This window comes from Mustela putorius, unplaced genomic scaffold (assembly GCF_011764305.1).
Source record: "Mustela putorius furo isolate JIRA1106 unplaced genomic scaffold, ASM1176430v1.1 tig00000228_pilon_pilon_pilon, whole genome shotgun sequence".
Lineage (NCBI taxonomy): Eukaryota > Metazoa > Chordata > Mammalia > Carnivora > Mustelidae > Mustela > Mustela putorius.
Window position 1 is genome coordinate 38,366,698 of NW_025421322.1, and position 19,412 is coordinate 38,386,109.

Below are 19,412 nucleotides of genomic sequence, written 5' to 3' on the forward strand. Positions count from 1 at the left end.
CTGACGGAGCCGGACCATCAACTTTTGGCAACCAGCAACTGAGTCGGGTAAAAATCTTCAGTGAATGCCAAATCTACTAAGTGAAAGTTTGATGAGAAACAGGATATTTACATGGTCTCAAAGTATTTTCCCACAAATTACTTATTAACTACAAAAAGGAATACAGTTAACTTAACACTGGAGAAACCTGGCCAACAATCAAAGTGATTGCCAATAACGGGACAAACTGGCCTCATGTGCTTCCTGATATAATGCAATAAAGACATAACATCGGGGGCGCCTGGGTGGCTCAGTGGGTTAAAGCCTCTGCCTTCAGCTCAGGTCATGATCTCAGGGTCCTGAGATCGAGCCCAGCATCGGGCTCTCCGCTCAGCGGGGAGCCTGCTTCCTCCTTCTCTCTCTGCCTGCCTCTCTGCCTACTTGTAATCTCTGCCTGTCAAATAAATAAATAAAATCTTTAAAAAAAAAAAAAAAAAGACATAACATTGTCTACCCTAGCAAAATGCATCATGTCATCATCAGGAAGCAACCTCAGGCAAACCCAAACTGAGGAACTTTTTATAAAAGAAATGGTTGGTATTCTTCAAAAACACCAGTATCAAAAAGACACAGAAAATCGGAGGAACTGTACTAGATCAAATATTATCAAATGATGGGAAAACCAAATGCAATGTGTGATCCTAAGCTGGATCCTGGCTCTAAAACTAGAGTCGCTAAACTGGGGCAGTTAGTAGAACCGGGTAGACGAAGGTGTTCTATCAGTCCTAAATGTCCTCATTTTCACCACCACACCATGCTTTGTACGTCAGTGATCTTATCCTTGGGAAACACACACTATGGGAGCCCAGGCAGGGGCATCGGGTCTGCAATTTACTCTCGAATGGCCCTAAAGGCTGAAGGTAAACATGCAGACTTCAAAAAATAAAGCAAATGATAATCACGGGAAATCTGGAGGAAGAGTACACCAGAGCTCTTCAAACCATTCTTGAAACTTGAATTTTTTGGGGACATTTTGGGTTATTTCAAAGTCAATTTTTTTTAAAAAAAATTTTTTTTTTTTTATTTTTTTTTAAATTAGAATCCTGGTAAACCCAATCACAGAACAAGTCTATTGAAAACAGAATCTGGGGGCACCTGGCTAACTCAGTGAGTAGAGCATGAAACCCTGGATCTCAGGGCTGTGAGTTCGAGCCCCACACTGCACACAGAGATTACTTGGAAATACATACATACATACATGCATACATAAATCCTAAAACCATCTAAATTAAAAAAAAAAAAAGTAGGTGTTTTTACAAATATAAAAGCACAGAAACATACACATTTGGGAATAGAAATGAAATTGGAAAAGACAAATTACAGACCAAGATCATAAGCCACAAGCAGACGGGTCATTCTTCCACTCCTAACACTCACTGTGTTCCTCCAACAAGCCAGACACGGGGCTGGGTCCTGAGAATGGGGTATCACAGCGGTACACAGTGCACTGAAAAAGTCACCACACGGGCTCTATGATAAAAGTGACATCAGGGGCGCCTGGGTGGCTCAGTGGGTTAAGCCTCTGCCTTTGGCTCAGGTCATGGTCTCAGGGTCCTGGGATCAAGCCCTGCATCGGGCTCTCTGCTCGGCAGGGAGCCTGGTTCCCCCAACTCTCACTCTCTGCCTGCTTCTCTGCCTACTTGTGACCTCTGTCAAATAAATAAATAAAATCCTAAAAAAAAAAAAAAAAAAAGTGACACCATGACAATGACCACACCCTGCACAATGAACCAAATCTTGCACAGGGTCTGATTTCTTTTCCCTGAAAAAATTAAAACCCCGGAATAAGACGGGAGATATGTTTTCAGAAGAATGAGAGAGAAATTGACTCAGGAGGAAATACTGAAGGAGTTGTGGTTGTTAAGCAAGCTAGAGGAAGCACGGTAAAAATCCTACAGCAGAGCTAAAATAGGAAGAGGAAACTTCAACAAGGAGAGCTAGAAGACATCTAGAGGACTCCCCCAATGAGAGTGGAGTACACGTGCTTCTCAAGCATACATGGAACGTTCTCCAGGAGAGAGAACACACCCGATCACAATACATATCTTAGTAAATTTAAACGAAAGAAAGTCACACAAAGTATGATCTCTAACTGCCACAGAATTATGATAGAACCAACACATGGAAATGTGTTGGTTCTATCATAAATAACATAAATGTGGGGAATTTATAAATATTTGCAAATTAAATAGCACACATCTAAACAGTCAATGTGTCAGAGAGGAAATCACAAGGAAGATAAGAAAATAATTTGAGCTGGGCGCCTGGGTGGCTCAGTGGGTTAAGCCGCTGCCTTCTGCTCAGGTCATGATCTCAGGGTCCTGGGATCGAGTCCCGCATCAGGCTCTCTGCTCAGCGGGGAGTCTGCTTCCTCCTCTCTCTCTCTCTGCCTGCCTCTCTGCCTACTTGTGATCTCTGTCAAATAAATAAATAAAATCTTTAAAAAAGAAAAGAAAAGAATCTGAGCTGAATGAAAACAAAAGCACAATATACTAAAAATGAGATGCAGCAAAAGCAGTGCTTAGAGGGAAATTCATAGCTAAAATGCCTACTTTAAAAAAAAAAAGATCTCAAGTCAACAACCTAAGAAACTAGAAAAATAACAGCAAACTAAAATCAAAGCAAAAGAAAAAAATAATAAAGATTATTATCTTTATTATCAAAAATAAATAAAATAGATAATTTTAAAAACAGAAAAAATCCTACAAAACTAAAAAGCTGGTTCCTTAAAAAAGAAAAATAAAATTGATAAAATGTTAAAAAAAAAAAAGGACAGAAGAGTCACATTACTAAAATCAGGGCTGAAAGGGGGTATCTGGCTGGTTCTGTCAGAAAAGCATATGCCTCTTGATCTCAGAGCTGTGAGTTCAAGCCCCATGATGGATGTAGAGATCACTTAAATAAATAAGTAAACAAGTAAATAAATAAACTTTAAAAAATAAAAATTAAAATCAGGACTAAATGAACGGACATAACTACCAACATTAAAAATTAAATTAGGGGTGCCTAGGTGGCTCAGTGGGTTAAAGCCTCTGCCTTCAGCTCAGGTATGATCTCAGGGTCCTGGGATCAAGCCCCTCGTTGGGCTGTCTGCTCAGCAGGGAACCTGCTTCCCCCTTTCTCTCTGCCTGCCTCTCTGCCTACTTGTGATCTGTCTGTCAAATAAATAAATAAAATCTTTTAAAAAATTTAATTATAAGGGAATACCATTAACCACTGCAGGCCAATAAATTACATAACCTGAAAATTCCTAGGACACAAAATACCAAAACAAACTAAAGAACAAACAGGAAAACTGAATAGACCAGAACAAATAAAGAAATTAAATCCACAGGCAAAATTTCTTGGCGGAAAGAAAAAAAAAGCTCAGATACAGATGGCTTCACTGGTGAATTCTATCAAATGTTTAAAGAAGTAACTCCAATTCCTCACTAATTCTTCAGAAAAATGTAAGAGGAAGGAACACTGGCCACATCATCTTAGAAGGCCAATACTGCCCTAATACCAAAACCAGAAGATATCAAAACAAAACTATAGACCAATACCTTTTATAAATACAGATGTGGAAATCTTCAAAAAATACTGGCACGCTACATCCAACAATATGTAAGAGGATTATACAACACGACCAAGTGGCCTTCATCTGAAAATTGGTTTAATACACAGGAATCAATTAATTAGGGGCACCTGGGTGGCTCAGTCATTAGGCGTCTGCTTTCAGCTCAGGACATGATCCTGGGATTGAGCCCCACTTCAGGCAGGAAGCCTGCGTCTCTCTCTCCCACTGCCCCTGCTTGTGTTCCCTCTCTCACTGTGTCTCTCTCTGTCAAATAAATAAAATCTTAAAAAAAAAAAAAAAAGAATCAATAACACTGTCTCTGTAGAATCAAGGACACAAACTACATGACCGCCTCAAAACATGCCGAAAAAGCATGTGACAAAATAACATCCTCTCATGATAAAAATATTCGACTAGGAATAAAAGGGAATAAACTTAATAAAGAGCATCTATGAAAAATCTACAGCTAATATACTTAATGATAAATGACTCAATGTTTTCCCCCTAAGATCAAAAATAAGGTAAAGATGTCCTCTCTCAATGTGGGGAAAGGGGAACCCTACCTATTACACTGTTGGTGGGAATGCAAGCTGGTGAAGCCACTTTGGGAAACAGTGTGTAGATTCCTTAAGAAATTAAAAACAGAGCTACATTATGACCCTGCAATTGCACTGCTGGGTATTTACTCCAAAGATAGAGATGTCGTGAAAAGAAGGCCCAATGTTCAGAGCAGCAATGGCCACAGTTGCCAAACTGTGGAAAGAGCCAAGATGCCTGTCAACAGAAAAATGGATAAAGAAGCTGTGGTCCATATACACTATGCAGTGTTATGCCTCCATCAGAAAGGACAAATACCCAACTTTTGTATCAACATGGACAGGACTGGAGGAGATTATGCTGAGTGAAATAAGTCAAGCAGAGAGAGTCAATTATCATAAGGTTTCACTTATTTGTGGAGCATAAGGAATAACACGGAGGACATGGGGAGATGGAGAGGAGAAGTGAGGTGGGGGGAATTAGAGGGGGAGATGAACCATGAGAGACTGTGGACTCTGAGAAACGAACTGAGGGTTTTGGAGGGCAGGGGATGGGGCGTGGGTGAGCCTGGTGGTGGGGATTAAGGAGGGCACGTATTGCATGGAGCACTGGGTGTGGTGCATAAACAATGAATTTTGGAACACAGACACAAAAAAATTAAATTAAATTATTTTTAAAATGTCCTCTCTCCTGGGGCACCTGGGTGGCTCAGTGGGTTAAGCTACTGCCTTCAGCTCAGGTCATGATCTCAGGGTCCTGGGATAAAGCCCCGAATCCGGCTCCTTGCTCAGTGGGGAGCCTGCTTCTCTTTCTGCCTCTGCCTGCCTCTGCCTGCTTGTGATCTCTGTCTCTCTCTCTCTCTCTCTGTCAAATAAATAAATAAAAATCTTTTTTAAATAAATAAATAAATAAATAAAACAGGCGCACCCACTCGTCAAAAAAATGCATTAATTATAAAGAAGCGAACAAACGGGGTGCCTGGGTGGCTCAGTGGGTTAAAGCCTCTGCCTTCAGCTCAGGTCATGATCTCAGGGTCCTGGGATCCAGCCCCGCATCGGGCTCTCTGCTCAGCAGGGAGCCTGCTTCCTCCTCTCTCTCTGCCTGCCTCTCTGCCTACTTGTGATCTCTGTCAAATAAATAAATAAAATCTTAAAAAAAAAAAAAAAGTGAACAAACACCCAGGGAAAAATAACCACCAAAAACAAGAGTACATTTAAGTTCTCATAAACTGAAAACTTAAAAGTACAAGGACATGAAGTTTTTAGGGAGATTTACAACATATTAAAACAAATTAATTTTCAAAAATTCTAACTGAATAATGAAAACTCAAGAAATGAAAGAAAATCATATTTCATAGCCAACTTCAAATATATGGAGAGGAAAGGCCTAAAATCACAATTCTTTTAACTCTGACACTAACTCAGTATAATGAGAGGAAAATCTTTACCTAGGAAACAGTGAAATTCTGAGCCTAAGACAGGTTAAACTCAGCACAAACTGCACTAGACAAAGTGATGATTTTTTAAATAGAATTCTAAAGTTAGAACACTGCTGAAAAGCTAAAAAATGTTCCCAAAAAACAGATAGAAATAGAGAGGAAGTCTATCCCATGTGGCATCCAAATGCAAGTTTATTTTTGTTTACTCTCGGCTCTAATTACTTTCACCGAAGCAGAATATTTTAATTAAGATAAATAATCAATATTACACTTCTCTTGTCAAGTCTCGTTAATGAATTCACTCTGCTATGTAACCATAAGATATCTAGGATGGATCTAAAATTAGTGAAAATAGCTATGTATGGCTTCTGGAACTCTTCTCAAAGTTCCAAGCTTTTAAAATAGATCTGAGAAGTATTTCCAAATAATCTTTTCCCTCGTGAAACAAACAACAGATACTGTTTTCAAAATTCCGTTACTACAGATGATGATTCATGATCACCCTCATTTGCTGGACAAAAGGCTCTATCTGGACACTGTGAGCAGACAAAATGGGAATACGGAAGACAATGACCCTATTCTGAGAGACTTAGAATCTGTCTCAAAACCGGAGTTTTTTATTTCACTGGTTAGCAAAATGAAATCAACCAAATGCTTCTTTGAATGTTCTGTAGTCATGACTAGTTTTAGTGTGATGAACAGAAGAGGCTGAAGCTTCACTTTCTCGGGTCAGTCAGCAACAGTCGTTGGTGAGTAACGCAGAAATTCATTGACAGCCATGCTTCCCCCTACATTAGACCTAAATAAAACTGCACTGAATTCTGCACAGTAAAGAAAAGAGATGAGGCCCCACTGAGGAAAAAAAATAGTAAGAAATCAAATAACCAGAGAGTTTTTAATAAATGATTCCTACAGAAAGGAACAGAATATGGTGGTTATGAGGACAGATGCTGGAGACAAACTCATGCATCTGAATTCCCACATCACCATTTACTAGCTGTGACCTTGAGCAGGTCAGTGAACGTTTCTGCATCTCAATTTCCTCATCTACAAATGAGGCATAACAACAACACCTATTTCCTAAAATTTCTGTAAGGATCAAATCACTTCATATGGCAAGTTTATATATAACACCTTGTATCTTAGATATGACACTAAAATCACAAGCAAGAAAGAAAACACAGATAAACTGGACTTCAACAAAATTTAAGACATCTCTGCTTCAAAGGTCACCATCAAGTGAAAAGACAACACACAGACCGGGAGGAAATTTTTAAAAATCATGTATCAGATAAGGACCTGTATCCAGAATACAGAAAAAGATGTTACAATTCAGTAACAAAAAGACAAATAACTCAAGTAAAAAATGTCCTGTAAAGGATCTGAATGGACATTTTTCCTAAGAAAATATGCAAATGGCCAATGAGCACGATGAAAAGATGCTCAGTGTCATTAGCTCGAAGGGAAAGGCAAAACACAGCTACAATGAGATACCACCACTTCACACTCACTGAAGCGACTGTGCTCGAAAGGGTAATGAGAGGTGTTGGCAAGCTCGCAGAGAAACTGGAAGTGTCGTACACCACCAATGAGAACATCAAATGGCACAGCCACTTTGGAAAACAATCTGGCAGCTCCTCAAAAAGTTAAACACTGAGTCACCGTATGACCCAGCAATTCTATTTACTAGGCTTAAACATAAGAGAACTGAAAACATACGTCCACACAAAAACTTGTTTGTTGAATGTTCACAGTACCATTACTGATGACAACCATAAAGTGGAAACAAACCAGATGCCCATCAACTGATGAACGGGTGAACAAAAAGTGGTCTATTCATACGGAACAATATTGCCAGCAGTAAAAAGAAAGGAAGTATTGATTCATGCCACAACATGGACAAACCTTGAAGACGTTATGTTAAGTGAGTACAGTCACAAAAGACCACACTGTTGTATGACTCCATTTCCACAAAAAGTCTAGAACAGGCAAACCCGCAGAGACAGATGAGTGACTGCCTAAGACTGAGTGGGGAGTGACAGCTAAGGGGCATGGGACTTTCCACTGGGGTGATAAATGCCCTAAGACTGACTGTGGTCATGTATGTACAACTCTGGAAATGTAGCAAAAAGCATACAATTGTGTACTTTAAAGGGGTAGACTGTATTAAAGCTGTTTAAGAAAAAAAGCACTTAGAACAGTGCCTTCACACAGTAAGCACAAATTGTTTATTTTTATTACAGGCAGAAGAAAATCCCCTCAATGTGAAAATGGGAAAGCAGATTTGAATTAACTGAAATTGGCCAAAAAAATCATTTCCCTTAAAACAGTTGCTGAATGGACAGGGCATATTCAGAAGTGACAAGAAATAAAACAATCTGACACCATGAAGCATTCTGTTTCAAATGCAGATCAAGTCTCGGAAGCCTAGCTGCCAGAAATGACTAGCGGAGAAGCTTGGTTCTTAAAACAAACTTTGGAGCAAGCACCCAAAGACTGTCAAACTCTTCCCCTTCTGGTCTTTGAAAAAGTTGTAGGAAAAGCAGGAAGGGGAAAAAAATTCTGAAACAGGTCATTTTGAATAGTATATCTATATAAGTTTCTAAAAATAAAATGGAATGATGCAATTCTGTCAAAACTTCATATGGATGGGTTTTCTAAGGGACAGAACAATTTTATAACCCTGAGGAGAACGTTCAGTGTTCAGACGTAGAGACTAAGGAGACTCGTACCACATTGCTCCTAGCAGTCATGAAGTGATTCCCTACCAACCCATTTGCCAGGGTTTGAACAGCAGAAAAGAAACTGTTGCAGAGGAAAACTTTCCCTCTACCCTTCAAAGGTTCTTCTGATTGGTCTAAGAATTAAACTGACATGAAATTAACAAAAAATCAAATTTAATTTATTTGGGAACCTCACATACACGAGGGCACAAAGGTAAAATGAGAGCATCTATGCCATCCTGAGCTAAGGAATGGGATAAGCTTGGGGTTTTGAAAGGGAGGAGCACAATTCACAGGGCAATAAGAGGAAAAGTACAATTTGGTAATTAGAGATACACCCAGCCAGACAGATGGGTCATTCAAATAAAATTTATCTCCAGTAAAAACTCTTATTCTGGGAAAGACACCAAATCGAGATTCTTCTGGGCAGTTAAGGGAGGGACAAATGTTTCTCTTGATCCCACGGAGTTTCAGTTGCCTTCAGCTCAAAAGATTCCACATGCCAAAGAGGCACAGTTTGGGGAGACCTGCTCTGAACTCCCTCAAGTCTGATGCCTGAAAGATCAGACCTTAGTAAGTGAGGAAGAGGCTGTGGTCAGCCCTGGCACAAAAGCCCCCATGAGCAGAGGCCAGAAGGCAGAAGTGCCGTGAACTGGAAGGTAGGGGGAGAGAAGAAATACAATATTGCACTTGCTCTCCTTGGGAACAAAGATCAAGTCCATGTTTCTCTAATTTGGGAAGGCTGCAGGAGATGCCCTCAGACACCCAATGCGGGTCTTTCCTGCCAGCTCCAACCTCTACAGCAGGATCCCCACACATTCCCATATAACAAAGCCTGCAGACGCCTCCCACTTCTACCCCAATACTCTGGAATCAATTTCATCTCCATTCGACCTTATTTTGAAAAGTTTCAGATATAAAAGAGATGTATTTTTTTTTTAATCTCAAAACATGACTGGTTTTCTGATAGCTAAAAGCCACTTCTACTTGGTGTAAACATCTAATTCTCCCGCAAGTAGTGGTCAACACAGTAAAATTCAGTACTTTCCATCAAGAATAACTAGCCAGATTGGACTCAGCAACTTCTACTGGCCAAATACCAATGCAGCCAACATTGACCTAACTGTTCATCTCGTTCAGCTGGGGGGGAGGGGGTGTCATTCAGTTCTTCAGCCCAACCCCAAATTATTTTCTCATCACCAACTCAGGTCTCCTAAAAATAAAACAAAGCCATCTGTTTTCCTTTCTCTATACCTTCCATAAACCCTAATAAGAAACTAGTACCACTGTATGTCAATTTTATCCCAATAAACTGAGGAGGGGGAAATTTTTTAAATTAAAAAAGAGAGAAAGAAAACATCAGTCTAGAGGGAGGATTCGACACAGATGTTAAAACAAGAATCTGCAAACCTGAAGCTATTTCATTTCAGAATGGAGACACACAATGAGATGAATATAAACGCACCAGTCACAAAACATTTATTAACACGGCTGTCTGATTTCTGTTCTTCAAAAGAAAGAAGTTTTTCATTTCTTTTTATTTACCTTATGTCATTGATTCTAATTAACCCAGAAAATAATAGAGCTCATTATGAAATAATTAGATACTGCAGTAAAAGAGATTTTGCTATATTAATTACAGAATTAAGAAAAGAAAACCCACCTCCGTAAAAAACACAAAATTTCTTTCTCTGTTAAGAATACATATACAAAGATGCAATCGAGAATTGAAATTCACATTGAAAGGGCACAAACCACAAAATCAGAGCAGAGTCATTACCATGAACAAATTCGAAATTAACTGGACAAGCATGCTCAATGCATTCAAAGAATTTTAAATCATTGCAAATCATTCACTTAACCATGCTGGAGGAAGAACTCCCGTGTTCGACAGACAACATAAATCAACAGGGTGGCCCATCAGACAAGGACCAAACAATAATCAGGTTTTTGACAGTTCTGATTTAAAGTTACTTAAATCAGAACGTTCCAAAGATCACAATCCAGAAATTTTAACATTCATTCACACCACCATGAAACAAGCACTTAAAAAAAGAACCAAAAGAAACTAAGCACATAGATCATGTACCTGGGTCAATGAGAACTTCCTGTGCCCCTGGAAGAAAGAACAGATTACGGTCTTTTATTTGGAAAACAAAACTACTTTCAAAGACAACTACTAATCACATTTCTTGATTCACATCGCCTTGTAAAATCTGAGGCACTTCTATCCCATCAGGAGAGCAATTCTGAGGATGAGTGTACCACCGGTTAGTGCCGTTTTACTTTAGGAGAAAAGAAAAAACAGGGGCCATTCCTCCCACACTGCACTGTGGAGGGCCTCTTGCCTCCTGCCCTCCCACCCCCGAGCACACACTCCCCCAACCTCCTTAATCAAGTAGGAGAATTTCTTATTCCCACAGTTAAGCCAAATGACAAAGGAGTAATCGTTTGTTTGTGCAAATACAGGCCCACAGCTTGGAATGGAGGGCAAAGTTATCGCAAGGAACTTGGCGGCATCCCCCCGAAATCTCACACACACACATACACACATACACTCGTCCACACTCACTGAATTCCTGGATGCTTCACAGGCTAAGGACCCCCAGCTCACAGAAGGTAGAACACAAGGAGTTCCCTCCGTTATTACCAAGAAGCTCGATCGTCTGCCTGACCACCCAAGTGTCAGTGCAATCCAATTAGCCTTCTCTGCAGAATGCAATTTCCTATGACGGCAAAACACACCCTGAGGAGTACTGGTTCCAAGAGTAGTGTTTATCGTTAGCTACAATCATTTTTAAACATGTTAGCAAGATGCAAGAAGGTATGTCCCAGCGACACGAATTCTTATTGAAATAGTGCAGTTACTCAATCCTTTCTGTGGAGAGTAAGTCCCACAGTCCTAAGAGCTACTTTGCGTGCTGCGATGTCTATATTTAAATGCAGATAAGAACTCACTGTAATCTAGAAGGCACGATTATAATAAACAAACAGGTGCTTTCTGTTAACACCAACCACACGCCAAGCAGCGTGCTTGACAGCCAGCACGTGTGACTCTCCGAGCCCCCCTGCAAGGGAGACAGCGATGACTAAGGCCGCAGGGCTGCGGAGTGGAGAGCGGTCAGAGGAGCCAGCCCACCATCACTCTGCCCCGACCTCCACACTGCGGGACCACACAGACGGACCTGCCCTGCGGGGACACTCAGCTGCATGACCGTTGGGGCATGCGGGGTTTCCAGATAATGCTAGAAACTTTTTGTTCGGTGTGAAACCGGTCAGATACCTTACACGGCACCAACCCGTGAAGTAGGGGGCTGCCTGGGGTTCCTCCCTCCTCTGCTCATTCTTGCCATCACAGATATTTAACCTCTCAGCTCAACCGGTGATGAACTCGGCCCCATACGAAGGGCACCCCGAAGGCAGAGCTTTCAAAGTTCTCTTGTTCAACATGTAAAAATCTTAGTCTCGTGGCTCACACAGGCGGCCAACTCTCACTCCGCATTGGTGTGGATGCATCGCCTGAAACCACCCTCTCCTGCCTTTTAAATCCGGGTCATCGAGTCTAACGGCGGTCGGTAAGCCACGTGGCGCAGACAGTCTTCTCAAACAGCAGAGGAAAAGCTCAGCTGTGAACAAAAATGGACAGCATCTCCCAAATGGACTTTAACCTCTAAGTGGACTTCCTGGAAGCCTTTCATGAGCTCCCTTCTAGGCACTGAGAGTTTTCGGATTGGGAGGAGAAGCCCGTGGACTTCGCTGTCTACTATCTGGCCTAGTCAGAAGGGCCCTTGTCCTATGCGGGTGGGGGCGGGGGAACAGTGCTGTCTGAAGAAATCACGCGGTGAGAGCCAGGGTGGCCTCCAGCCAGGCCTGCATGCGTGGAAGTACCTCGAAGTGCGCAGGGATAGGACGACCAGCATCCTCAGGCTCCAGCAGACGGATTCCACATGAACCAAACTCCTAAGAAACTCACATACGAAAAGTGGAGGTTGGACTTACTAATGCAATAGAAGACATAATCATCAGTCAGACCAAAATATCACAGTTCAACAATCAGCACTTTTCTCCTCAACAGCCCAATCACAGGCAGGAGGTGACGTGGTGAGCACGAACAGAAGCCGAACAGGAAGGGGTTTTCCTAGATTAGCTGGGACTCCCTTTCTGTTTCGGGGTAGACCTGCTGCCTAGATGAGCGATCAAGGCTGACCACGGTGACAGTCACGGTCTCTCACAGTCAACACTCTGCCACTCTTTCTAGACTGGCTGAGCCCTGACTCATGGATAGCTGCCCCTGCTGATCTACAGACAGGCTGACACCCTGAAGCCAGCCTCTGGGAGCCAAGACCCCTGCTCTGACACCTGCTAGCTCTGTAAGCCTGGTCAGGTTACTTACCCCGTCTCTACCTCGATTTCCACATCTGTAAGATGGGCACAACTGTGAGGGTGGAAGGGTGACATTGGTACAACCTGGCATTCTCCTGCATCCCTAAAGCTCGTGGAGAATGGGGCTTTATCAGTATTAAAGGTGCCCGTTGTCTCCACTTGCCTCCTCTTCCCTCCTGTCTCCCAGCGGGCTGGTGGGGAAAACAGGAGTGCAACGACTGGGCCCCCGGAAGCCCCAAGAGATGCTAATTAACACAAAGTTCTGTGACTTCTGGGTTCAGAGTGACCACAAACTGGGCCCATCTCTGGGGCTGCTGCACAAGTCTGAGCACAGGAACTGCTGACTCTCCTCAAACCGTTCCCTCATTTCTTAGTTGCATCTTGCTTCCGAAAACCATCATTTCATATTTCAAACCCTTAACAATCCCCCGAAGACTATAAAATGATGGCTTCATGCAGAAAAACAGCCCAAGTTCACGAGCTCTTTTATGAGAGAACCACTGTGCTAAACACTTCACAAATTTCTCTCTGATCCTCCCAATTCTGCAAAGCAGACATTAGCATCCTTGTGTCTCGGAGGAGGAGGAGGCTCGGAAAGCACGGACTCGGGGTCCCAAGGACGAGTGGTGGCGTGCGCACTGCCACCCGATCAAAACACGAGGCCTGGTCCCTGCAACCAAATCACCCCCCACTGATGAACACCCGGGACTCCGCGTTCTCCCGCGTCCAGGCACGCCGGGGAGTGTTTGTTTCTACCTAGCTTACGAGAGCCTGGCTGACGGGTCTCTACCACCAGAGGAAAACCCACTTTCCCCGTTGTTCACGCAGCTGAAACGTTCACACCGAGATGACGGAATAAAAATGAGGAATAACTGGAACACCCAGACGTGATGGACTCTGTACTGCTCCGAAGCATTAAACAAAAAACCCCGTTAGAGGACCGTGGGTCAGGTCCCTCACAAACGGGAAACTTTAGACTCGTCACAGGGGCAACAGCGCCACCTATGGCCACAGAGCGGCGCCCCGAGTTGCTGGGAAAGGGGCCGCCCAACTCGCCGGTGCTAAGAAAAGCTGCGTGAGGTTGCCAAAAACGGGCTGCTCAGGGAACTCACCAACAGCCGCGCTAGCACCCACAAAACTCCGCTGTAGGAAGGCGCTGTGTTCAGCACTTAATCGGGAGCCTTCAACAAGACACAGGCTCATGGAAACCAACCTTAGTGGGAAGGGGTCCTGGGCATCCTGTCCAGCGCCTGCATTCTCAGGGGCCTGAGGCCCAGACAGTCTGTCCTTCCAGCCCTCAGCAGCGAAGCGAACCCCTATCCTCGCGTCTCGCACCCTACCAGCGCCCACCAGAGCTACGCCAACCTGGACGCGCAGAATCACAGCTGTTTTCCCCACAGCAGGTCGTCTAAGTGTCTTGTACTTCCCAAAGAGCCGGTGACTAGAAATCATACAACTGTGTTAACATACAAAAATGTTTATTTTCACAGTAAAACAGCATGAGACGCCCCCCTTTTATTTCCTCTGTTTGAAATAAAAGGACAATGTCAAATCAACATTTTCATTTTTTTTAACCTATTAAGAGTACAGGAAAAAATCAAAATTTTCTTCACTCACAAAAAAGAGAAGCTTATTCCCTGAAAACAGCTCAATACCCATTTTCTAAACATATTGACTATGGTCAACATCCTAGCAATTTAAAGGTTTAGTGAGTGAGTTCAAGGCAATATGAATTCTGAGTTGTAAAAGCATACATTCTATACAAAAAATCATCAAGTCTCCAGCTTATGGCAATTTCTCCCTTCTCCCACCTTACTAGAACGACACCAATTTCATCAAAACTTCCTACCGCACTAAGAACTGCCACCATATCCATATCACATTAAGTCATACTCGGACTATCAGACACACGCTGCTGAGCAAATCGGAATCAGATCAGAAACAGACTGTCCTCTTCAGTCTTCCAAGCTGATACTTCTAGATACTCAGCAAAAGTTTACTAAGCACCTCCTAGGTGCTTTGTACACAAGGTAGCCAACTCTCAAAATCGCACAAATCAAGTAACACTCACAATCCACAAGCGAGGAAATAGACTTGGGCCATAAAAAGGAAGGCTGACAAGCCCCAAGTCCCATAAAACCTACATATTCATCATCAGAAAGAAAAGAGTCTAGATTGTTGCCTTCTCTCAACATTCACTAACTTAATCTTTCCTTCCGAAGTCTTGACTACATAAAGCCAACTCTAACTTTTTCTCCCAATAAGCATCACCAGAGAAAAACAAGTACTAAGTCATTAGCAACGTCTGGATTATCAAAGCCCACTTCTTTTCTGCACCATCATCATTTTTAAAATGTTTTATTTTTAGTGCGTATGGGGCTAAAATATTAACTTTTTACTGTGTTGGCAGAGACTAAATCAACCTCAGAAGTGTCCAAGTTCAATCTATGCCCCTCTGTCTCACAGTCCCCCTGAAATCTCTCCTTTCAAGCCGCATCAGGCTGAGACCACTGAAGTCTGGCACCGATGAACTCCCTGATGTTCAGGAAATCAGTCAGTGGGGCTGGTTAGCGGAGCAACAGAGCAAGGGCCTGCAGTCAGACGAGCCTGCCCACCCCAGGCAGGCCTCAGCCCTTCACAGCATGGGGCCAGGGACGCCTCTCTTTCGATGTCTTTCAGCCGTGACCCCTCGCATGCCCAAAGCAGACACGGATATGTGCTCTCCCACACCGGCCGGGAGGCAGAATGCAAGCACAGCACTGAGCACAGCGCCTGGCCAGGCAGGCAGGTAGGGAATAATCCGTAGCTATTTTGTTGATAATGATGATGGTGATGATTAACGAACCAGGACAGGCCAAAGAGAAGAAGTAAGCCCTGAGAAGAAGCAACTACAAGTCAATAAGCATTTATTTTCAGGTTGATTGCAGAACATACCGGTGATTTTTTTTTAATAAACCAAGTTTTGTTCATTTATTACACAGACTTACAGGTTCACACACAAGTCTCCAGAAAAAAAAAAAAATCTGTGGCCTCTAACTTCTGGATACAAAGAAAGTTTAAAGAAGAAATTTCAGACAAAAGGGAGAACTAAAGCAAAAGGCAGTGTGCGGACTACAGAAGTCTTGCGCAACCACAGTAACTCGACCGGAGGACATGTGCTGGAAATCCAAACGCATGACTTCATACCATCCACCCTAACGCTCTGGCTGCCGTGGCCACTAACAGTTTTCCAGGGCCACGGAGGGTGGGTCCGGGTCTTCCATGTGTGCGTCTCACACACCTTCAAGGGAACCCTACAAGGGAAGTACTGTCACTATCTTCCCCATCTCAGAGACAGAGAAACTGAGGCACCAGGAGAAGGAACAGTCCAGGTTACGATGACAGTAAGTGACATCTGCATTTCTGCTGCTGAGAAAGGAACTCGAGGGAGAATGTTAGGTAATCAGGCTGCCTGGCCCTCACCCAGACAGCAGATGCCATACACCCCTGCCGTAAGATGAGGGGCCACAGACAGACAAGCCTGAAGTCACCGTCCAAGATAAGTCAACACGTGAGATGGAGCACAGTGACGGACGTGGACCCCTCTCTGTGTGAAGGGTGGGACCGGCGTGCTCTGTCTGTCCTGGCCTGGGCTTTACCGCACCGCGTTGCCATCGGCCGTCACCAAAAGTTGGAAAGCCTGAGCCCTTTACACTCTGTGGAGCTAAGGAGAAACGCTTCTCTACTGCAGACAAAGCAGCGTTTCAAACAAAGTCTAAACCTTTTCTTTGCCTACATGCAGCAAAGGGGAAAAATGAAACATTTCTCTAAAAAGTGTCTACAGAGTCTCACTAATCATATCCATAGAACAGTCTCAACACATGAGACCTCTTCAGATCACAGGGGGAACCACCACCTCCAACAAAAGGCTCCCAGAGAGAGCACACGAGCCAGTCTTCTCAGGAGGAAGCAAAGCCGGTTGGGGGGAGATGGGGGACCACAGCAGGACGGGCAAGACTACAACCAGGAGGATGCCCAGCGTCCGCACAGCAACCCCAGTGAGCGTCCAAGCACAGGAGAGGGAGGCACGGCCGGCCTCAGACTCCACATCCCTCTCACCCCTTCTCAGCCTGCTTCCCTTCCCCACACACAACTGGGAGACCACGGAAATCGGGAGGCATGCCGTGCTGAAGAAAGACGAAATCAATCTTCCAGAGCCATTACAGACCCACCTGTAGCAGTCCTACAAAAGATGCACCCGGTTCCAGCTGTGCAGCCACGGGAAACCAGCTCCTAGAAGCCTTCTACACTCTCTGTTGGCCACGGGAGAAGGTGTAACTCAGCAGACCACACACTCAGGCCACTTCCCCAGCCAACACACATTAGCCCCCAGGGGCTTTCTCTCTGGGGTAAAAGGTGTCCAAACATCCCACCGATCAAAACACGCCTAGCAACTGTGTTAAAGCCTTGCCCCTGGGACCTGTGCTCTTATCTTCACGACCGAGGCTACAGGTCATTCATTAAGGGTCAAAAGGGTCAAGTTCATGGGACAAGCACTTGTGACTCTGCTCCTCCAAAGACTTTTTTTCCTCCTCACAGGTGCTGACAAACGTAAGGAACTCGAGCATATTAAGAGGATCTCGTCAAACCAGAAAATGAGGAACAGCCCAGGCCCTGAACTCGCTATTGAAGTCAACATCTGAGACCAGCTTCCCTAAATACACAAAAATTAAGAAAAAGACCCAGGCACAGAACTTTGAGGTCAGGCTACCAAGAAACTTCATTCAAGTGTTCCAGAAATCAACCAATCATTGCAATCCATGAAGAGTAAGAGTCCATAAGCACAATGTGCAATGAACATGGAAGAGAAGTCTCATACAAGATCCATGACTCAGCCGTTATGTTTTATCTGAACATTTCTCAGGTGGAACCCAGAGGGAAACTAATACGCGAGCCCCGCCCCCTGCTTCTGACCCAGAGTGAGTCTGGCCGGGAAGGCCGTACAGCGCTTACCTGGCCGGTGTCTGTTGGCTGCTTCCGCAGGAAGTGAGCTGCCCTGGAACCTCCGCGCTCCAGTCCTGCCCCCAGTCCCGCCAGGATAGTGGTAGATGACAGAAGCGGAACACAGCCCTTCAAGGGCAGCTGGGTGTGGGAAGAAAAGCACGGTCAGTCAAGTGAGTGGCCCATCCCGAGCTCGAACTGCAGTGGCTAAGAATGATCCGAACAGATCAGTTATGCAGAAATGTCCATTTTTCCCCCAAAACAAAAATCGAAGCTACAGATCACTGGTTTGGTTACAGACAGGAACGTGCCACCATCGCCCTTCCCCAGGGCCGGCCCATGCAGGCAACACCAAACCCTCTGGGGAGAGGCCAGGCCTCACTGGGAGGCTGGCACACACGTGCCTCGGGCCGGCCAGCTCGTCCCTCTGACCGGCAGCTGAGCACTCACGGGGAGGCAGGCTGTGTGCCCGATTCCGGCGCTACGGAGCTGGGCGGCAGAAAATGCCCCCGTTGACAATAAGCCAAAACAAGACCAGCAAAGCCGGACCGCAACGCCCCGTCCCATTGCACACCCTGCGTGCACCTGGCACCCTCGGGGCCAACACCCGTGAGCCTGTCTCCTCCTCAGAAGCAACCTGCGGGAGAAAGCGGCCATCCCTACCCTGGCCCCAGGAACCCCGCCGACGGGCTTATCGCTCTGTGGCCCCCCACATGACCGGGGCCCATTCTTCCTGGGTAAGTGTCTGCTGCCAGGGCCGTGACGTTCTGGCTTGCTGGGGTACGGATACAGTCTACCACCCAATCTCTAGTCTCTTTGAGAAACCACATTCTGAAGTGGAAAAGCCCATTTTAAGGGGCGCCTGGGGGCTCCGTCGTCGAGTGTCTGCTTCCGCTCAGGTCATGATCCCAGGACCCTGATCCGTCCTGGCGTCAGGCTCCCTGCGCAGAGGGCAGCCTGCTTCTCCCTCTCCCATTCTCACTGTTCCCCTTCTCACTGCGTCTCTCTCTGCAAATAAATCTCTAGGGAAAAAAAAACACACAGAGTCCATTTTAAGAATGTCTGGCATTTAAAGTGCCCCACAGTAAATGCTAAACATTTATCGAAGAACTGACTTCATTTCCTCATTCAGACTTGTAGCCCAGCTGCCCGGCCGCCTGACTCACCCTCCAGGAAAGAACCCTACTTCACTCCGCACTCACACGTTTCTCTAACAGCGTTGATGGGACACGTACGGTCAGCTGGATGATGGACACGGAGAGACCATGCCTCCCACGCCACCCCCAGGAGGTGGTCCCCGAAGGGAAAACAGACGTAAACACACAATTCCAGCGCAGAGGGCAAGCTCCGTCACAGGCAGGCCTCGCAAGACACCGCAGGCCCCCCTGCCTGGAGGGCTGGGAGAAGGCGCTGCTTTGAAGTAGGTTTCTAACGCACTCGTGAGGGTTTTACATTGAAAGGTAACTCACAGGGCATGACCACGGGGCAGGGGGAACGCTGTCCAATTCACAGGTGTGGGACCTTCACACCATCTAATTCCAGGACCTCGGGAGGAGTTTTCATCACCCCTTCCCTGTGGGAAGCGCCACAGCCACCAGCACGCAGACGCCCCTCTGCCCAGCCCCTGGAAACCAGTCATCAGAACCCTGACTTTTCGGGACATTCCAGCTAAGAGGCGGCCCTATGTGTCCAGCTCCCTGCACTTACCGTGGTGCTGTCAGGGTTCGCCCACGCTGGAGGGGCACCTGGACCT

General features: G+C 45.0%; 1 protein-coding gene across 3 annotated transcripts in view; it reads right to left on the reverse strand.

The window, feature by feature from the left end:
- The window catches only part of TRAPPC9 (trafficking protein particle complex subunit 9), a 487,526-nt gene that overhangs the window by 452,053 nt on the left and 16,061 nt on the right, over positions 1 to 19,412 (reverse strand). For 2 of the 3 annotated variants that reach the window (XM_045078162.1, XM_045078161.1), the window contains exons 4-5: positions 17,672 to 17,800; positions 10,386 to 10,412 (exon numbers count right to left, since the gene is read on the reverse strand). In XM_045078162.1, the coding sequence (XP_044934097.1) occupies positions 10,386 to 10,412; positions 17,672 to 17,800 (156 nt within the window). The remainder of the gene's footprint in view (positions 1 to 10,385; positions 10,413 to 17,671; positions 17,801 to 19,412) is intronic. The other variant, XM_045078160.1, reaches the window with a different exon arrangement.